Raw genomic sequence first — 19,869 nt, forward strand, 5'->3', positions numbered from 1 at the left:
GGCAACGGCCTGGTGCTTTCCACCAGCGAAGGGATGCTGGGGGGAATGGGAGAGGAATCAGTCCTTCACACCCCTGGGGCAAATCTTGACATGGCGGGGGGAGAACTGGGTGCTAGACCCCAACCCCTGGGGCAGCACCACCTCCCCGAGCTGGATCCTTGGGCAGGATCAGGCTCGGGCGGGCGGGCAGAGGTTGGGCTGAAGGGGTTAATGCTGGGAGAGTAACAGGCTGGAGTTGACACTTGGAGGCAGGCGGGGCTCCCGGCGCCTGATTGGCCTCAAATCGCATCCAAAAGTGGGTTGGTTTTTGGTTTGGGTTTTTTTTTTTTAAAGTGTGTGGGTTTTTTTTTTTCTCCGCTTTTTTTTTTTTTTTTTCTCTTTCACTTCTCCTCCTCCCCCAGGCTCTGGCTGGCAGGGGAGGGGAGTGGGGAACAGCGAGAGATCAAAAATAAACCTCTTATGTCAAAGCCGGGGGGAGAAAGTATAAATACAGCGGGCTCCGCAGCCGGCGCGGAGGCTGCGGGGGAGCCGCCGAGAGCCCGGCGGGGCGGCAGCAGCGGGGCCGGGGGGCGATGGGGCGGCGGGCGCTGCTGGGGGGCCGGGCTCCGCTCCACCTGCTGCTGCTGTGTCACGCGTGGGCGCTGCCGCCGCCCCCCCGGGAAGCGCAGCCGCTGCTGCCCGCCCGCCTGCCCGCACCGCCGGGGCAGCTGGCCCTGCGCCTGGCCGCCTTCGGCCGCGCCGTCGTCCTCCGCCTCCGCCCCGACGCCGCTTTCCTGGCCCCCCGCCTCCGCCTCCAGCGCTTGGGGGGCCGGCGGCCCCCGGGACGGAGCCCCCCGCGCCGGGGTTGTTTTTATTCGGGAGCCGTCGAGGGGAGCCCCGATGCTCCCGCCGTGCTCAGCCGTTGCGGCGGGGGGGGGTTCCGAGCCGCTTTTCTCCTCGACGGGGCGGCTTACGAGCTGCAGCCGCTCGGGCAGCCCTCGCCCGGCCCCCCCTGGAGACGCCCGCACCGCCTCCAGCGCCGCGCCGCCCCGCCGGGCGCCCACCCCGCCGCCGCCCCCCCCGTCCCCGCCACCGAGCCCGGGGGGCCGCGCCGCCGGGCCAAGCGCTTCGTCTCCCAGGCGCGGTACGTGGAGACGCTGCTGGTGGCTGATGCCTCCATGGTGCGCTTCTACGGGGAGGACGTGGAGGTAAGGGCTGGCGGTGTCCCCCGTCCCCTCCGTCCCTCCTGTCCCCCCAGTCCCCTCCATCCCTCCTGTCCCACTCCATCCCCTTCATTCTTCAATCCCTCCAGCCCCTGTATCCCCTCCTGTCCCCCTCCAACCCCCAGTCCCCTTCATACCCTCTGTCCCCTATATCCCCTCCATCCCTCCCGTCCCCCGTCCTGTCCCCCGTCCATCCCTCCCGTCCCCCGTCCTGTCCCCCGTCCTGTCCCCCCTCCATCCCTCCCGTCCCCCGTCCTGTCCCCCCTCCATCCCTCCCGTCCCCCGTCCTGTCCCCCCTCCATCCCTCCCGTCCCCCGTCCTGTCCCCCCTCCATCCCTCCCGTCCCCCGTCCTGTCACCTCCATCCCTCCTGTCCCCATCCCCGCTGCCTCTCTGTGTCCCCCCCTTTCCTGTCCGGCCCCCACAGGACACCAGGGACCACCTTGGGTGAGCGCGTTACAGAGCTGGGGACGGGGTGGGGGACACTTTGGCTCTGTCCCCACCCCTCCTTGCTGCGTAGGGGCCGTAAATCCCTGGGGCAAACCCCTGCAGGGTTGATCTATGGGGTTCGGGCGGTGTTTGGGGACCGTTTCCCAGAGCCAGCACCCATCCCAGGGAGCCTGTGTCCGCACAGGCTGGACACCGTGATGTCCCCCCCGTCTGGTGACCCCATAGGTGGAGGACAGAGGGGGTTAATGCCTTTCTTGCTACAGGGAAAGAGCTGTGCTGCAAGGCGATGGGCTTAACTCCCTTCCGGATAGGAGCTTGGGCCAAATAGTAAATAAACCAGGGGCTGAGTAATGCGCAGCTCCGCTCCTGAGCCACCTGTTCGCAGCCGAGCAGATGCACGAACAGCCCTTTCCCCCAGCCACCACCACCAGAAATGCTCCCTCTCTTCCCACATGCTCCGGCTGCGGAGACTCTGCCCCCAGCCAAGCGTCGTGGAGACCCCAGGAGCGGGGGTCCCAGCCTCTCATCCCCCCTACATCCATCTCCAGGGCTGTTGACCGGCCACTTTCATTGGCGCCGGGTTATTTTTCATGCCTCTTGCAAAGCCCCCGCCGCCGTGGTCCCTGCAGCGATGGGTTGTTCGGGTCCTCAGGTCCAGATTCAGGTTTGCAGGGTCTAAACGCACTCGGGTCTTTGCAAGGGGGAGAACCGCGCATCGAAGTTGCTCGTCCTCTGCAGTGGGTTGGTTGGGCTGTTGGAGGAGTCCTTGAGGCTGGAGCTCAGCAGGGAGCAGTCGGGCAGCTGAAACCAGGCTTTGGCAGCCTGGCTTTGCCATTTCTGCCCGCTTTATCCTTCCCCCCCGGGGGCTTCATCCAGCTTCTCCGCTCTTAATAAAGCAGCGTTTTAATTCCAGCCTTGCTGAGGCAGGGTCAGACCTTAAGAAACGCTAAACCTTGGAGCTCCAGCTGATTTCAGCTGCTCAGCATCACTCGGGTTTTGCCCCTTGCTTGGTATTTCTTTGCACGCCACCAAGGCAGGCAGGAACAGATAGCAGAGAGTCAAGGAGCGATGGAGATGACCCCCCCACCCCCCCCCTCCGAGCTCACAGCAGTCAAAAATAGAGTTTACAATGGAGTAATCTGAATTTTGAAGCAACAGGCATGTAAGTGGTGGTGGAAATGACTCTCCCCGTACTGTGAAGCTGGTCTCTGATTCCCCAAGAGGACAGGAAAAAAAGTGTTGCATCTTCTGCAGCTGGTTGGGCACCCAGTGGTTCTAAAACAACACGTGAGGGTCTGCCTCCTGCTACAGATATTTGGGGTGGGGGAATCCTGATAATGCCCAGCTTGAGCTGAGGAAAAAGCAACAACCCTCTGGGTAATTCTGTGCCGTGGCAGCTCTTGGAGGCTGCTGAGCTGCACGTACACACAACCAAGGGGCTGAAACGCGGGTACCCTGCCCTGGTTTGGCTGGTACAGCCCTGGGGGTGGGTGATGCTGCCTGGGAGGTCCATGGCAGCTCCTTCTTTAGTTATCAGGGAGTTTCCAGTCTGCTTGACTCCCGTTTTACCTTCGTTTTTTTTGTCCCCAAGAGTTATATCTTTGCATCATCTCACAGGGTATTTCTTGATGGGGAAGAAGCATTTAAAGATCTTGTTTGGGATGAACAGAGCAAGAGCATATTTAAGTATTTGGGGGAAAACTTAACCAGCTCTGGTGTAGCAGTAAAAGAAAAAAAAAAAAAAGCCACCTGCTGGGTTTCTGTGTCTTTTGTTCTCAGCAACAAAAATGCAGGGAGAAGCACTGTTGCTGCTAACTCAGGAGACCAAATAGCCATCGCGCTTCTCCCTAAATACCTACATTTTGTGGGCCAAAAAAAAGTGATGGCTTTTTCATGCTAGTGAGATCTTAGAGAGCTGGCTGGGAGATGCCTAGGGAGCAGAAATGTTGAGTCAGAAGAAACCATATTGATATAGTGACTTTTCTTCCCGTAACCACACTTTAATTACCAAATATTTATTAAAGGTCACAAGCATTGTTTGTATTCCCAGTTATTTTCTTGCATAAGCTGTAACAGCTCAAGTAGAAGATAGTCACCATAAGATGCATTCGAGTGTTGCAAGTTATTATCAATGTCATGCTGTTGTTGGGAAAATTCTATTAATGATTTATTTCTAATCAATCAGAGCCTTAAAGCTCAGCTGTTAACCTAATTTAGATAACACGAGCTTAATTGTACCTCCATCAATACTCATGTAAACCAGGAGGAAATGATTAAGTGAGAGCAGAACCAGACCTGAAATATGGGGGTTTAGTCATTCTTCTGGCTTGACGCTTGCAGGAATTGGGGTGTTTGGGGGGAAATTAGTAGCAGGACAGTGCTGAGTAATAACACTTGTGAGCAGCTGGCAGGTCGTGGAGGACTTGGCAGGATGAGACCTGTGGTGATTAGGAAAAGCCCCCTTAAATTGGGATGAGTGCGAGGCCCCAGGCTGGACACACAATTTTTCCTTTACATTTTTCCTGTCGAGGACCCAAAATACTTGGGGAAAAAGAAAAAAAACAGACGGTGAGCATCACTAACAGAATTAAGTGGGGGTTTTGAGTGGGGGAAACTGAGGCAGGAGACGGTGGAGGGGCTCATCCCTCTGACGTGCAGAGGAAAGGGCACTGGGGCTGAGCACCTGCAGGCTGCACTTGCGGAGATGCTCGTCGAGGCCCGGGGGATGTTTGCCGAGACACCTAAAGCAACAGGCGGTTACAAAAACCGGCCACAGCATCTCCAGCCAGTTGGCAGCAGAATCGGATTCCTGTGGTGGGATTTCTCCAGTCTCTTGGGTGCAGATGAGACGCGTTTCCAAGCTTTCCTCTGCAAACATGATGGCTGCGATCCCCTTTTCTTTCCCCCTTGCTCTTGCAAGCACGGAATCTGCGATCCCCGACGCCAAAAGCCAGTGATGACTGAGGACAGGGCAAAATCAGATTGGTCTGATCAAGGCAGGATTCCTCACCTGACTTCTGTGTTTTTTCCAGGCATATTTACGAGGTTTTAGGAGTGCTGTTGCAATCCCTTTCCTCTAGAACCAGGCGGGTGCTGGAGTGCACGGCACGGGGCACTGCTGGGGTCCCGCTGTCAGCTCTCCCACACCTGGATTGACCATCAAAGTGACCTTGGAGGTAAAGCCAAAGCCACCCTGGAGCCTCAAGTCCCCTCGTGTCCGGCTCCTAGGCTTGCTTTAGGATATTTTGCAGCTTGAGCGGGTGAGTTTGCTTAATCCCTTGACAAAAGGAGCCGGCCCCTCCTGAGCCCATCCCAAAGGCAACCGGGATGGGATTAAAAGGGATCTTTGCGAAGCAAAGGGGGACCTGCGCGGATGCTCTGGGATTTGCCCCCCCGGTGTGACCCCATCCTGCATCCGCTTTGGTGCGAGGGGTCGGAGGAGCGGGCAGCCTCCCTAAATCTTCCCCCTGGCCGATGCAGTCGCTTCCTCGCTTCGCCCCGTAATGTCAAACAGCTGCTGCGTTTCAGCCCCGCTGCTGGCGCGGTCACCACCGATTATCAAGGGCTTCGGTATGAAAGGCGCAGCGTGAAGGGAGCCGGCTCCCACCGAAGCAGCCCAGGAGCAACTGCAAACTGCAGCGCTCCTGCCGCGGGATGCTCTCGGGACGGGGTTTTTGCTTCATGTTCATCCGTGCCTGCAAAGAGGTGGTGGCAGTCCTGCGTGTGCCTCAGTTTCCCCCAGCTCTGAAAAGGGATAACCGCTGCTTTGGTGGGTCAGCCCCAAATACCCAGCAGGGAGGGAAAGAGAAGAGGGGAAAAACGATGTGGTAGATGGAAAAGGCAGAGAGCCAGGAAGGCAGGAGGGCAGCCAGGCACACCGGCAGGCTGGCAAGGTGTCCCCCTCGCCTCCGGCATGCCCCCCATTTCCCTTGGCTGCCGCCAGCATTTTTGCAAGGAAATTCTTGGCCCAGGCTTCAAACTGCAGGAGGAGGCTGGCAGGGCGGCCACCGGCCGCTGTGGGTATCCGAGCCGGGAGGCCAGCACGCAGACATCGCTTCAGGGGAGACAGACAGGCTGGGATATGTTTTTACCAGTTGTTTTTTAAAAGTTGGGCAGCCCTCGCATCTGACCCTGTGTTTTCTTCCTCCCATCTGTTTGCGCTCCAGAAATCTCAGCGTTTCTTTTTTTTTTTTTTTTTTTTCCCCTTACAGAAACGCTGGCTTCTAGGGAGAAAAGAGAGGGGGGAAAAAAAAAAACCCCAAACCCAACAACCATATGAACAAACAAACAAACCTACAGCCCCAGGTCGAGTTGAGCATTAATCTCCACGAGCTGGGGAATGTGTCGGAGGGAGGCGAGTTGTGCCGGGGTGTTGCACGGGTGCTCCCTGCCATCCTCCTGTGCTGGGTGGGTCCGGCGATATTAGATCATTTACGTACATACCACAATAATAGTCAGTGTCTGTGCAAGAGCAGTTTCTCCCCCCCAAAATAATAACAACTAAAAAAAGAAACCAAAACAGTTTGGGGTTCCTGCAAAGGAGAACATAAGCAGAGATTTTGCAAGAGCCTGTATCAGAAAGCGAAGTCCTTCAGCATTATCAGGTTAAAAACAACCACTTCAGTTCCCCGTGCTCTGATTTGTGTTTATTTTCTCCACTGCTGACCCTCTGCACGTGCTGTTTGCTGCCGGGCAATGCTGGTGGTGCCTGCGCGTGTCTGGCTCAGGGCTCTCGAGAAGCAGCGGTGCTGTGGCAGGAGGGATATCCGAGCTGCTGTAATGCAGGTGTGTCGGAGAAAAGGCATCCCCCTTTATTTTGGGGGTGGGAAATGGGTGGAATTTGATCTCCTTGAGACCATAGGGAATGAAGGATTGCAGCCAGGGGAAAAAGAGGGAGGTTTGGGGAGGCATCACCAGGCAGTAGAACCCCCTGCAGCGGGGTGGCTCAGCTGTGATACTCAAGCCTGGCCATAAAAGCAGCACATAGGGCAGAGAAGGGATGCTCCCCCCATCCTCTGCAGCTTGGGCTGCTGTCCTCTCCCCCCAGAGCAGGTAAGGGGCTGATTTTCCAGCTGTATTTACCAGTTGGACAGAAATCCCATCAAGATCTCCTGGGATGCTGGTTGGAAAAGTCAGGGTAGTGCCTCGCAAGGAGGCAGGAACAAGGCTGTTTGTGCCTCTGGGCTCCCCAAAACCGACCCCGTGGCTGCCCCGCATCTGATCCCGATACCCCCATCCTCAGCCTCAACGCTGGGAGGGAAAACCTGGAGAAGGCAGCGTTCCCTCCTGGGTGGCTCGTCAAGCCAGAGCCTGTTTGCAAAGGCACAGGGAGGACGGGACAAGCGGGATTCAACTCATCCGCAGCCGGTTGTTGGCCGAAAGCGCTCAGTCAGCCTCTCCTGAGCCCTGGGGATCCCGTAATTTGCTTTGGCCCCAGCTCCAAACCCTTGGCCAGGCCAAGGCGGTGCAGGTGGATTGCTGCTCTCCCTGGAGCAGTCAGGATCCATCTGAAGCCCAACCAACTCCTGCACGATCCAGGGATGGGTATAAATAGACACCAGATGGTGGAACAAGTGAATTTGACCTTTTAATCTGCACTAAATAGCTGTTTGTTCGGTTCGCTTTCCATCTTCGCTTTCCAGGCGAAGGGAAGGCGGACGGATGTTTTCCGAGTCCCTCCGTTCCTGCTGCTGAAAGAGTTTCTTGGCTGGATGTAACCCCGAGGACGCGAGGGTCGGTGTCCTGGGGGATCTGCGGTAGGGACTGAGAGCTCCCAGGTAACAACCACCAGGATGGAGAGAAACCTGTAACGGGTTAGCAAAGGACGGGGCAGGATTTTCTCCCTCGCAAGTGATGGATGATGCCATGATGCACAGCTCCAGCGTAGAGCATCCTTCTAGATCTTGACGCAGGTCATTTTAGGAAGTTCCCGATAGACTTTTCCCCATGGGGTAAACAATTCCCCCAGTCCCCTGAAGCAACCACTCGCGGGGATCTTGCCTGGGTTTCTTGCCTCGGCGGTGACTTCTCTGTGACATTTGTTGCATGCTTCGGGCTGGGATGTGAGTCATGTCACAGAGATCTGGCCAGTCTAAATAAACCAGTCTATTCAGTGCTCCCATCATCCTTGCTGGGGCCTGCCCTTGGATAATGAGCCGGGGAGGACTTAGGATATGTCTTGCTGAAGCAAAACATCTGTTTACATGGAGCTGCCAGTGACGGGATAAAATGTGGCAGAATAATTTAAAATAGCCACAAGTGCCCTGGGCGAGTGGCTGTCGGTGCAGCAAATATGCCATCGCTGTTGGGGCGGGGGGGAGTATCTCCCTAAACATCTCCCTCGTTTGCTAAGAAAATGGCGTTTTGTGCATATCACTGTCCCGGCAGCATCGTGATGGATGAGCGCACAGAGCTGGCTCCACTCAGGAAATAAGGATTTTGGGTGAAACTCAGCCATCGGACAGGGTTTCCACAAGTCCTTCCAGTTTAATTAGATAGTGGCGCTGAAGCGAGACCGTGGGGTGTAATTCATCTGGGGAGGAGAGAAGCCACTTTCTCTTTCCCAATACTATATTGTGTAATAGCTGCATTTTTTTCTTCTGACTCTGGGGCCATGAATGGGTGCCAAGCAGAAGAGGAATTTCGATGCTCCGATAAGATGTTTACATCAGCCTAAACACCGCTGGCGCGTTTGACATATTAAGTAATCTCTGGTCGTCCCAGTCGCCCGAGCAGGGAATGCTGCTGGGCGAAGACTTGGCCATCAAAGTGCTTTAGCCCCGGTTTGTCGCTGAGGATGTTGGGCTCAAACCCTGCCGACCAGCACGGGCAGGAGTTTCACAGCAATGCGAGGGTGGTTTTGCACCAGGGAGATGTTGCGCATGAGGCGGTTCCTACCCGGGGGCAGTGAGGGCAAAGTTAATGCTTTGGGAATATGCGAGAGCACGCACTCGGACACGTGAGGTTTTCCCGAAGGGTCTCTGGGTGCAAAGGGTTCGTGGCAGGTGAGACACAGCGGCTGGAGAAGGGGGATGCAGGGGTGGGCTTGTCCTGCCCATCCTTCCCGCCGGCACAGGGTGTAAAGCATCACATACAGAAAAGGCAACACTTAGTCCATCAACCCAGCTGGCTGCCTGAGTCGGTCTGGATGTGGTAGGCTTCAGAAATGAGGCTGATTTCTCCTTTCCTAACAAAAAAAAAGAGCCTGATGGCAAAGGTTTCACCCAGGCTTCGCCTGCCCCTCTCTCTCCCCGCAGAACCACGTCCTGACCCTGATGGCCATGGCGGCTCGCATCTACAAGCACCCCAGCCTGAAAAACTCCATCAACTTGGTGGTGGTGAAGGTGCTGGTGGTGGACGAGGCAGCAGCGGGGCCGGAGGTGTCCGACAACGGCGGGCTCACCCTGCGCAACTTCTGTAGCTGGCAGCAAAGGTTCAACCCCCCAAGCGACCGGCACCCGGAGCACTATGACACCGCCATCCTGCTGACGAGACAGGTCTGAAGGGTCCCTGGGGGGAGAGGAAAGGGGTCGAGGTGTCCCTGGAGGGAGAGGAGGGATCCCCCCGCCACGCAAAGAACGGAGCTTGCAGCAAAGCGATTGGGGGGAGTGGTTACATTCGGGGTGCAAAGCACCAGTGGGGTTGCCCAGCTCCGGAGCTGTCGAACACGGGGACCCCTTCGCCCTGCCTTACCCCCCCTCGGTGCTGCTCCCAAACAGGACTTCTGCGGGCACCAAAGCTGCGACACGCTGGGAGTGGCCGATATCGGCACCATGTGCGACCGCAACAAAAGCTGCTCGGTGATTGAGGACGAGGGCCTGCAGGCAGCCTACACCCTGGCTCACGAACTGGGTAATGCATCCCTTCCCGAGGGGGTTTCTGCTTTTTCAGCCCGGCGTGGCCAGCCCCGCTGCTGGCAGGGGATGTAGCAGAGCCCAACACCAGCATCTCCCGGCTGGGTACCACCCGCCAAGCCCTGGGCAGCGCTGGGGAGCTTCTGGCACTGGTAGAAGCTGCTTTGCACCAGCAGAGGTTCTTAGAAGTGACTGAGTTGGTGTGAATGGGTGGATTTACCTGATGTGGTGAGCTGAGGCGTGGGATCAAGCACTTCTCCCCCTTGGTTTGCCACTCCTAGAGATGCGTTGGCTAATTTGAGCGGCTCTGCCCTGCACGCAGCGGGTTGTACCTTGGAGACACCTTGAGTTTTGTTTATTGCTTCCGATTTATCGAAGCAAATAGCTTTTTTCAGCCATAGGAACTGCCTGATGACTTAGAGATGCTCCCTGCTGCCCGTGCATCATCTGGGGCTGGGAGGTTGTGGCTCACCGAGGCTCTCTGCCCCCCAGGCCATGTGCTCAGCATGCCCCACGACGACTCCAAGACCTGCGAGCGGCTCTTCGGGCCCCTCGGCAAGCACCATATGATGGCCCCTCTCTTCATCCACTTGAACAAGACCCAGCCCTGGTCTCCCTGCAGTGCCATGTACCTCACCGAGTTCCTGGATGGAGGGCACGGTAAGGCTTCATCAGCAGCCTCGTCGCTCAAGACAACCTCTTCCTTAATTTCTCAGGCTCTTTGCAACGCCTGGAGGGGTGTGTGGGATGGAGAGGGAGTCAAATCTGACCACGGGCAGAGGTTTGGGGAGCCATTCTTTGTGCAGTCCATGGTGTCAAGCCTTGATGCATCTCCAGCCTAATTCTTGCACCTTACCCAGGTGACTGCTTGCTCGATGCCCCGGCCAACCCCCTCTCCCTTCCTGCTGAGCTGCCCGGCCAAGGAGCCCTGTACAGCCTGGACCAGCAATGCCAGCAGATCTTTGGCAAGGACTTCCAGCACTGCCCCAACACCACGGAGGAGGATGTCTGTGCCCAGCTCTGGTGCAGGACCGGCAGCGGGGAGCCCCTTTGCCACACCAAGAATGGCAGCTTGCCGTGGGCCGACGGCACCCCCTGCAAAACCGGCGGGCTCTGCTGGGACAGCCGCTGCGTCCCACAGGATGCCCTGAAACCCCAGGTAACGGGTGGGATTAGGGACTGACGGGCTGGGCCTTGACCCTTTGGGATTCCCAAACCTCTCACCCCAGTGGTGCTGCCTCTTGGACTAGCTTTGGATTTGCCTGATTTGTTTTCTGGACATCTCTCTTTCAACAGCAGCTTTCATGAATCTTTATTACCGGCAAGCCTGGCTCGTAGATAAACACTTCCATGCCTTTTGCCAAGGCATGGGCTGGTCTGAACCAGAGCAAGCAGCTGCAGTTCTGCAATTAAATCATCGCTTTTTGCCCTGCCGGGGGAATTAGCAGTGATTTCTGAGTCAGTCAGCAAAGTACTTAAACCCAAGCTTAACTTTAGGCATATGGACAGACTGGTGGAAGTCAGTAACAACTTCATGTGAAGTATGTGCTTAAGTGCTTTAGGGCCCCAGCTGGTGACATGGGGAGAGGAGCTGGTTTTAATGTTGCTCCAGATCTTTACTCGCCCTGGGAGCGAGCAGCAGGGGATGGATGGGCTCAGGGACAGATCTAGCAGCTTCTCGTGGCCTCTTGCAGCCGGCGGTGGATGGCGGCTGGGGCCCATGGAGCCCCTGGGGCTCCTGCTCCCGGACGTGTGGCGGCGGCGTGCAGTTCTCCTTCCGCCACTGCGACAGCCCCAAGCCCCAGCACGGCGGCAGGTACTGCGAGGGCCAGCGCGCCAAATACCAGTCCTGCCACACCGATGAGTGCCCGCCCGATGGTAAGCCCAGCTTTGCAAAGCCACCCACCCACACGACAAAAGGAAGCCATTCCCAAATGCACGCTCACCTCCCACCCCCGTTTGTCCAGAACCCATTAGCAGGGATTGCTCAGCTCTCCCTTGAATATTCAGGGGGGGGGGGGCAATAACCTTCTGCTGGGGGCTGTGATCCCACAGAGGTGTGTGGCATCCCTCCTCTCCTTGCACGCTCGCTGCATGCTCCTGCTATCCTCGGGAGGACAGCAGTTCCTGCTGGCTTCCTGCGGCTTTTGGGTCACGTTTCGTCTTTCACACAGAATCACAGAATCATTCAGGTTGGAAAAGACCCTTGGGATCATCGAGCCCAACCCTCAGCCCGACTCTACAAAGTTCTCCCCTACCCCACATCCCCCCACAGCTCATCCAAACGACCCTTAAACACACCCAGGGATGGTGACTCAACCCCCTCCCTGGGCAGCCTATTCCACTCTCTGACCACTCTTTCTGGGAAACATTTTTTCTTAATGTCCAGTCTGAACCTCCCCTGTTGCAGTTTAAAGCCGTTCCTTTCCTTTCAGGGAAAAGCTTTCGGGAGCAGCAGTGTGAGAAGTACAACAGCTACAACTTTACGGATCTGGAAGGGAACCTCCTGGAGTGGGTTCCCAAGTACGCAGGAGTGTCACCCCGAGACCGATGCAAGCTCTTCTGCCGAGCCAGAGGGAGGAGTGAATTTAAAGTCTTTGAGGCCAAAGTAAGATATCTGGTGATGATAATTCCTATCGCCCCTCGTTACCCCATCTCACATCAAACACACACCCACAGCCATGCCCTAATTGCTCCTCCGCCCCCCAGGTGATCGATGGGACGCTGTGCGGACCGGAGACCCTCTCCATCTGCATCCACGGGCAGTGCATCAAGGCTGGCTGCGATCACGTAGTCGGGTCCTCCAAGAAGTTGGACAAGTGTGGGGTGTGCGGCGGCAACGGCTCGACTTGCAGGAAAATATCCGGCTCGCTCAACCGATCCAAGTAAGGGGAGAAGGGGTCTGCAGAGATGGGCTGGGGGGAGAATAAACAGCTTCCCATCTCACTCTCCTTTCTTTTTTTATTGCAAGAGTGCTAGGTTAGGAATATTAAGACTCTTCCTAGGTCATGCAAAGCCAGTTTGCTTTCTGTACCGAAAGCATCACACCTAGCTGCAGATCTTGTTTGCAGTAGCCGGACTTGAGGAGTGCTTGGCTTCCCCTCCACACCATCAACTTGGGCTTGCAGCCATGCAGACACCCTCAGCCGGGTGGCCTTGCAACAGCCTGGTCTCCTTCACAAACTCCAGAGCTTACGCTAAGTTTATTTCGGGGCAGTGTTATGCAAGCCAAGCAGAGTTTGTTTCCTAAAATAGTAGCTGGTGCTGACACCGGCGATGGGCTCGGTACGCCACTGCAAGTAAATCTGCTGCCCCGAGGAGTTCACAATATGCATCTCACCCCAACGCAGCAAGCTGGACACGTTATTTCGAGGGCTGATGCGGGATATAAATAGTTCAATAACTTTTCCCTGGGCTTGGGGGTGAATTCCAGTCCTGGGACATGGGCATCAAGGCAGCCGCTTCCCTCGCCCGAGATCTCCGTGGCTTTGCCAAAGAGCTGAATTTAAGGCTTTTGTTGAAAAGGTCATAACAAAAGCCCAACGCGTCCAATTCCATGCGGCGAGGTGACTCACGCAGTCAAATTAGATTTCCTAAATGGTTTCCTTCCAGGGAGCCAGCTGAAATGGGGCTTCCACTCTCCTATGAATTGTTTGTGGTTGACTAAAGAGAGATTAGCGTGGTAGCTACAGCCAAGAAGAGATCCCATTAAGATCAGGGTTAGGGAGGCCAGGGTGACTGAGAGCAGGGTTTGACCCGAAGGCTTTATTCCAAAATACTCTAAACCTAATTACCGACCACAGCATCAACCGTGGGGATGCGTGGAAAACAATCCTGCCGGCCCCACGGCGTGAGTCACGCCAGGGTGACATTTTATTATAGCGACAAGTAATTACTGGGTGCTGAGGGCTCGAGTACCGAAGCCTTCCCAGTCCTGTTCTGGGAGCCGTGGTGCTCTGGGGATGGGCTCTGGCTGGCTTTGCAGGGAAATCCTTCCCTGGCCTGGGAATGTCCTCTGTGCCCTCCAACAGGAGCTCTTCTGCACCGTGGTGGTGGCTGCAAAACCCTTCCAAAGATGAGCTCAGAGTGCAGAGATGCCCACTCATGGATAAGGGATGGTTTTGCTGCTGTAGTGCTTGCTGTCTTGTAGGAAAGGCTTTCGAGTTCATATCAAGCCATCGACAATACGAGATGTCTGTTGGGTTAACTGTTTAACTGCTGATCTGGTTTTAGCAGCAACATCTGGCCGGTGTATGTATTTTCTATGCGTACAGCACCTACAGCACCCCGACTCTCTCCTATTCTGCTGTTCTATATCTGTTTATTCTGCTGTTCTATATCTATATCTATCGCTGTTGCTATCCTTCAGCATCAACAGTGACAGCACCGCTGGGCAGAGCCAGGCTTTTAGTCCCAAACACTTCATCCGTTTCAAAAGAAAGGGAGTAAGGGGAAATTTCCCTCCGAGGCTGGTAACCGTGGGGCTGTTCGTTTGATTGCATCGCTCATTTTTGCATGTAATTCAGCAAGATCTTCCAGCTGAGCACACATCTGGCACGGCTGCAATATTTCCAGCTCCTGAGCGCTCTGGGTTACAGAGGAACGGCTTCAGAGCCACGATCCCACTCGCCAAGTGGGTCTCCTCTTAAGAAGTCCAGGAAAATAACCGTGTCCCTTTGCCTCGTGCAGATACGGCTACAACGACATCGTCACCATCCCCGCCAGAGCAACCAACATCGACATCAAACAGCGCAGCCACCGAGGGGTCCGTCACGACGGGAATTACCTGGCCCTGAGGACCCTCGAGGGCAAATACCTGCTGAACGGAGACTTTGCCATCTCGGCCATGGAGCAGGACATCCTCATTAAGGGGACCATCCTGAAATACAGCGGCTCCATGACGACCCTGGAGAGGCTGCAGAGCTTCCGACAGCTCCCGGAGCCTCTGACCGTCCAGCTGCTGACCATCGCCAGTGAGATCTTCCCACCAAAAGTCAAGTACACCTTCTTCATCCCCAAGGATGTCCCTTTCAGCAAGCAGAAGGGCAAAGAGAAGAAGTCGGCCAACGTCATCCGACCGATGCTGACCTCCCAGTGGGTCCTGGGCGACTGGTCTGAGTGCTCCAAGACATGCGGCTCCGGCTGGCAGAGGCGGACGGTGGATTGTCGGGATGTGGAGGGTCAAACCTCCTCTACCTGCGACAGAGCCCTCAAGCCTGAGGACATCAAGCCCTGCGGAGACGTCCCCTGCCCGCTCTGGCGCCTGGGTCCCTGGTCCCCCTGCTCCCAAACTTGTGGCGAGGGCGTGCGGACACGCAACGCCTCTTGCATCGATTACGCTGGTAAAATCACCGCCCCGGAGAAATGCAGCTCGCCGGGGCCACCACCGGCCACCACCGCCTGCGTGCTGCGGCAGTGCTGAGCCGTGCCGCGACGGGCTCGGCGGCGATGCACCGCGCTGGCAAAGCTGGGGCAGGACGGCGAGGACGCCGCGGGCTTGCTCGCTAGACGAAAAACCACTCTCCAGCGGTTCATCCCCGCCCCATCGACGTCTACCTCAGAGGGGGGAATAACAGCGGCAAAACGGGGAGGAATCACTTCTTTTCCTTTCTTTCTTTCTTCCTTTCTGGCTGGCCGCTTGCAGGCAAGTTGTAATTTAAGGGGAAAAATAAGCGTATCTGTAAGGTGTTCCCAAAGAGCTGTCCTTAAACATGAGTGCAGACTGTATGTACGGTTCGCTGGGGTTTGTTGCTGGAAAAAAAAAATGCAGAGCCTGCTTTTTGCCATCGCCCCATCCCAGCTGCAGGTCAAGGAGGTCCAGGGTGGGCGGCTTTGATAAAATCGGGATCCCTCTGCAAAAGGCTTGGATCGGGTTGCCGTCCCCTCCCTACAGCAGCGTGGGTGTCCTTGAGCTTGAGGAGTGTTTTATCAGCTGTGGGCTTAGCTTGGGAGATAACTGGCTCATCTGGCTGGAAGTGGGAACAAGCCGAGGGCCGGATCCTGGCACGTGTTAGGCAGGAGGACAGGCGAGATGGTCGTAGCCATTTCTGCTGGTTTATAGTCTACAAGGTGACAAACCACTGCCCCCAAACACCCCCAGCATCTGCAGGGTCTTTCCTAGAGCTGCAACCCCATGCCTCGATTTCCCCAGCTATAAAACCAAGGCTTAATTACACCTGATCTGGCTTGCAGGGCCACCATGAGAATTAATTACTTACTAATTCTGCAGTGCTTGGACTGTGGAATGCCTATTGCAATACCCGGTCCCCCCTCTGGAGCCGACACTTGGGTGTGCCAGCCTTTCCTCTCCTATCCTTGGCTTCCAGTCCCCTGCGTGCTCATTTTCTCAGCTCTGCTTTAATTTTGGAGATCAGTTGCTAACCTGCCTTGCAGCAGGGATGAGCCCGGGATCTGCAGATGCTGAACCTCTTTCCCAGCCCACCGCAGTGACTGGTGCTGCTCTTCACCTCTGCTTTCCCAGGATACGTGAAGAATCTCAGATCTGGTGCCAGGCTCCAGCCTTGCTTGAGTAATTCTTGGTCTAAAACCGAGCCTGGCAAAGCTGGAGCTCTTCCTTCCCGGTGGGGAAGAGCTAGGCCCCCTCTCCCCAGCCCAGCCACTGTCTGGCCCCGGCACAGATGGCGGCTCAGTCCCTGAACTTTCCCCCTTTCGAAGCGATCGCTGCCCGTGTGCTGGCAGCAGCCAGTCCCTGGGGAGTGGGGATGGAATTTGGAAAGGTTTTGCCATCACTGGATGAGCGATTTGGTATCTCCAGGCTCCCCTCGATGCCCCTCGCTGCTTCCCTGCGGATGCCCCTACCCTGCCTCGGCTCCTCCTTTGGCAGCAAAATGCTGAATTTCCAGTGGGAACAACCTTTTTGTGGTAGGAAGGGGAGAAGGGCTGGACGAGGAGGACTTGAATTTGCGATGTCTGAGCTTCCCCATTTGCAATTATGGAGCAAATCCTTTTTCTTGTTGCTTTTGCCTGACTTAAGATCGTGTGAGACCCTTTTCTCACTGGCCAGGCAGGTTTGAGATGGGACTGTGGGGTGAGCTGCTCCCCCGAAGCCATGCCAGAAACCTTATCATTAACTTGAAAACCCGAGATATTCAGCTTTTATCTCCCATAGATGATTCCTATTGAAACCAATGGGCTACAGCCAAGGACTGAGGGTACCGAGGGCTTGGCTCTTTTTTTTTAGGAAAGAAAAAAAAAATAAAGGCCAGCTGCAGAGTTTGGATGCAGAGCTGTTTGTTCAGACCTACCTTCGGGCAATGTTCTGCGTCTGCTAATTAATCTCCAGGAATTTAAGCCCTCTCTCGCTCTACCAAATAGCTGGATGCTAAAGTCATGTAGCCTTGCAGGGTTATTTTCTTTTTCCCCTTTGAGTCTGCGAGGGTTTTAACTCAAAGGCCAGCGTGTGTTTCCTCTCCAGCATCATAACCAGCATTTAGGATGGGTCAGAAATTTCAGTCTGAGACGGTGCCAAGGAAAACGTCTGTATTTATCACACAGGAGTCGTGCACGCCAAGGGTCTCTTCCAGTTTTTTTATATTCACTGCGCGGTTGCTTAGCCAGAGCTTCCTAGATACAGAAACTCCCTAGATGCAAAAACTCCCTTCCTAGATGCAAAAAAACTCCCTGCTGTGGGCAAATCCTGCTGCTTTTCCAGCAAGGAGGAGGATGGGGACCCCGCTGGGAACGGGGGGACTGCAGGTGGCGATGCTCGGTTGAGGTGTGGGGTCTGGGTGATGGTCAAGTGGGATTCCTGCCCTAGCCTTCCCGTAGAAACACGTAGCCTTTACGCTGATTTAAGTCAAAGAGGTTATATATTAGGATATATATATGTATATATATGTTTCCCTTCAGTGAAGGATTGTAGCAATGTACTGAGCCTCTGTGTTAGGTATTTATTATGAATTTCTGTTTGGTTTTGTACAGTAGCTGTCTGGAAAGGAGAGAGGAAAAAAAAAAAAAAGGAAAAAAGAAATTAAAAAAAGACTGTGTTTTAACATGCTGCTCCCACATCCCCACTCCGAGACCTGCAGCGGGGTCGGAGAGGGGACGTCTCTGCTCATCGTTTAACCACTTTGGTATATGACTGGTGTCACCCTCCTCCCTAGTGCCCCCAGATCAGGGTGCAATTGCCAACCGAGCTGTGTAAGCATAACAAATCTAACCCAAATTATGCTTTGGACTTTCATTTAAAGGGGGGAAAATATAATTTTCTGGTTTTTAGCCTTTTGTTTGTATTTGTTTTTAACTTTGAAAACAGTCTGTGACTCTGCCTTTACCCCTTCAATAAAGGATTTTCTGCCTCTTACCTTTTTGCATTTGTCTCTATTTGCACTTTTCTCAGGATATTTTTTTTTTTAGTCTCTATCCCAAGAGCAATACTTTAAACCTCCCTTTTCCATAGCTTATTCAGCTATAAATAAATGGTCATTCAAGATGCCAAATTGATACATTACATGGCAGAGTAGACAAAACCCAGGGAGCAAAAATTATTCCCCAAAAGTTTTGAATCACCTGTGTTTTGCAGACTGCTTAGGAGCACTTACCTCCTCTCTATACATACATACATATAGATAATTCTGCTACTTACTAGGAGGTCATACAGCCTAAACAGAGCTAAAACAGAGGGGATGCTGGCTCCTTCACTTAACTACATAATAAATATAGGTAGTAGGAACTCAGTGCTGTCTCACTAGGTGCGGCGTTGTCCTGTGAAACACAGGATTGCTGAAATTTGGTATATGGCAATGCAGATCTTGGAGCTATCTCATTGGAATAACCATGGACTCATTACAAGGTAATTTGCATGTCTTTGCTTGGGTCAGATGGGCTCTGCAGCTAGGTGAAAGCACAGCCTGATGTGGCACAGTGGCTGTGGTTTAGTTTCTGTATATTGGGTGATTTCCATCCACCAATGGAGCTAGAAAATGCTGCTGCCGTGGCTGAGCAGAGGCTGCCTATATTTAGCGCCGTGGGAGGGTGAAGGAAAGGGTTAACCCATCGCCGTGCCACTACGTTAATGGGCACAGCGACACATGCCACCCTATTTATAACCAGGTGTGACATTCATTTTAGATGACTTTCCTTGGCGCCCATACAGCTGGGTCCTGGGTTTCAGCTCATTAAGGCAGCAGCCTGTCCCAGCTTTTGCTCCACCTTTCTTTTTTGCTGTTTTGTTGCCATTGCTGGGTTTGGGTTGAATAATTGGAATTTCAAGCAACGCCAAAGGCTTTGGGATATTACCGGGTAGGGAAGAGCCCTTAATTAATCATAGCAGCATAACCACCATAATTTAACTTTTAAAAAAGAATAGTGGGATAACAAACCTCATGGGAGCTTCTCTGTCACCATATCCACTATGGTATCCCAGAGACGAGGACCAGCGGGCCGAGAGATGCATTTCTGTAGTCCCATCAGGGAGAAATTATTAGGGTTAGCCCAGGGCTGTCCCCCCACCCCCCCCACCCCATGCTGCAAGTAGTCCTGCTCCCCAATCAGGGGTAATTATATTTTATCGGCATATTTCCTCTTATAAGGCACTTTCAGAGGCTGTAGGATGCCACAGGCTGCTCCCCTGTGCATGGACAGAACCAGGTACTTGCTGAAATGGTGGTTTGCTCCAAAACCTCCTCCCTCCAAGGGCTGGGCTCTCCTGATCTCCAACCCCAGTTATTGCTGGACATTTGCTCCCCCTTGTCCCTGTGCTAACGCTGTTCTTCAGTTTAACAGCTTTCCTCACTCCTTGGTTTACACCTCCCCGCCCATGTGTTTGTAGACATGAGTTGTACCCTCTTCCAGCCTTATTTTGCTAAACTTTGCAAGCCAGACTCTGTAGGATCAGCTCGTAAAATACCCTCCTCAGCTCTGGGCTGAATTTATTATCCCCGGACAAAGTGACCACGGTGTCCCAGCAAGGTCACAACAGCACCTGATGCACTCCAGCCACGAATCCTTCCCTATTCCTGATGCAAACATCCTACCTGACATGTCCTTAATGTCCTTTTTCTGCCATTACTCAGCTCATCCACCTCAGTCTTACTTACGACCCTTCTGCTCTCCTAGACCTCTCTTTCTTCATATAGATACCTGTTAAATCCATCCTCAGTCACCCAAGCAAGTGGTCTGGTTCCCAGAGCTCCTGGGTGATGGCATTTCAGAGGGGCTGTTGCAATTCAGAGCATCTTAGATACCAGGTTCCTCTCCTAAACTGCCTGCTACAACCTCCTCTCCTGCCAACCAGGATGCTTTAACCCCAGGACTGCACTCACTGAGGACCAGGCAAAGCGCTCCCAGGTCATAAACCCCAAATCCTCCCGCTGCCAGGAGAAAAATCCAGGGTTGCCAAAGAGA

General features: G+C 54.5%; 1 protein-coding gene across 2 annotated transcripts; it reads left to right on the forward strand.

Annotated features, from left to right (window-relative positions):
- The first annotated feature begins 116 nt into the window (after positions 1–116).
- Positions 117–17,827, forward strand: ADAMTS8 (ADAM metallopeptidase with thrombospondin type 1 motif 8). Of its 2 annotated transcripts, none has more exons than XM_074848849.1 (9): positions 117–1,187; positions 8,908–9,147; positions 9,370–9,502; positions 9,997–10,164; positions 10,365–10,663; positions 11,199–11,382; positions 11,940–12,112; positions 12,214–12,389; positions 14,194–17,827. In XM_074848849.1, exons 1-9 carry the CDS (start codon positions 573–575, stop codon positions 14,924–14,926), a joined length of 2,721 nt encoding a protein of 906 aa, XP_074704950.1. In that variant the 5' UTR covers positions 117–572; the 3' UTR covers positions 14,927–17,827. The 2 variants fall into 2 exon arrangements, with proteins under 2 accessions (XP_074704950.1, XP_074704951.1); XM_074848850.1 differs by lacking the exon at positions 117–1,187 and adding an exon at positions 6,328–6,436.
- Positions 17,828–19,869: the final 2,042 nt, after the last annotated feature.

Source organism: Strix aluco, chromosome 23, assembly GCF_031877795.1.
Source record: "Strix aluco isolate bStrAlu1 chromosome 23, bStrAlu1.hap1, whole genome shotgun sequence".
Classification (NCBI taxonomy): domain Eukaryota; kingdom Metazoa; phylum Chordata; class Aves; order Strigiformes; family Strigidae; genus Strix; species Strix aluco.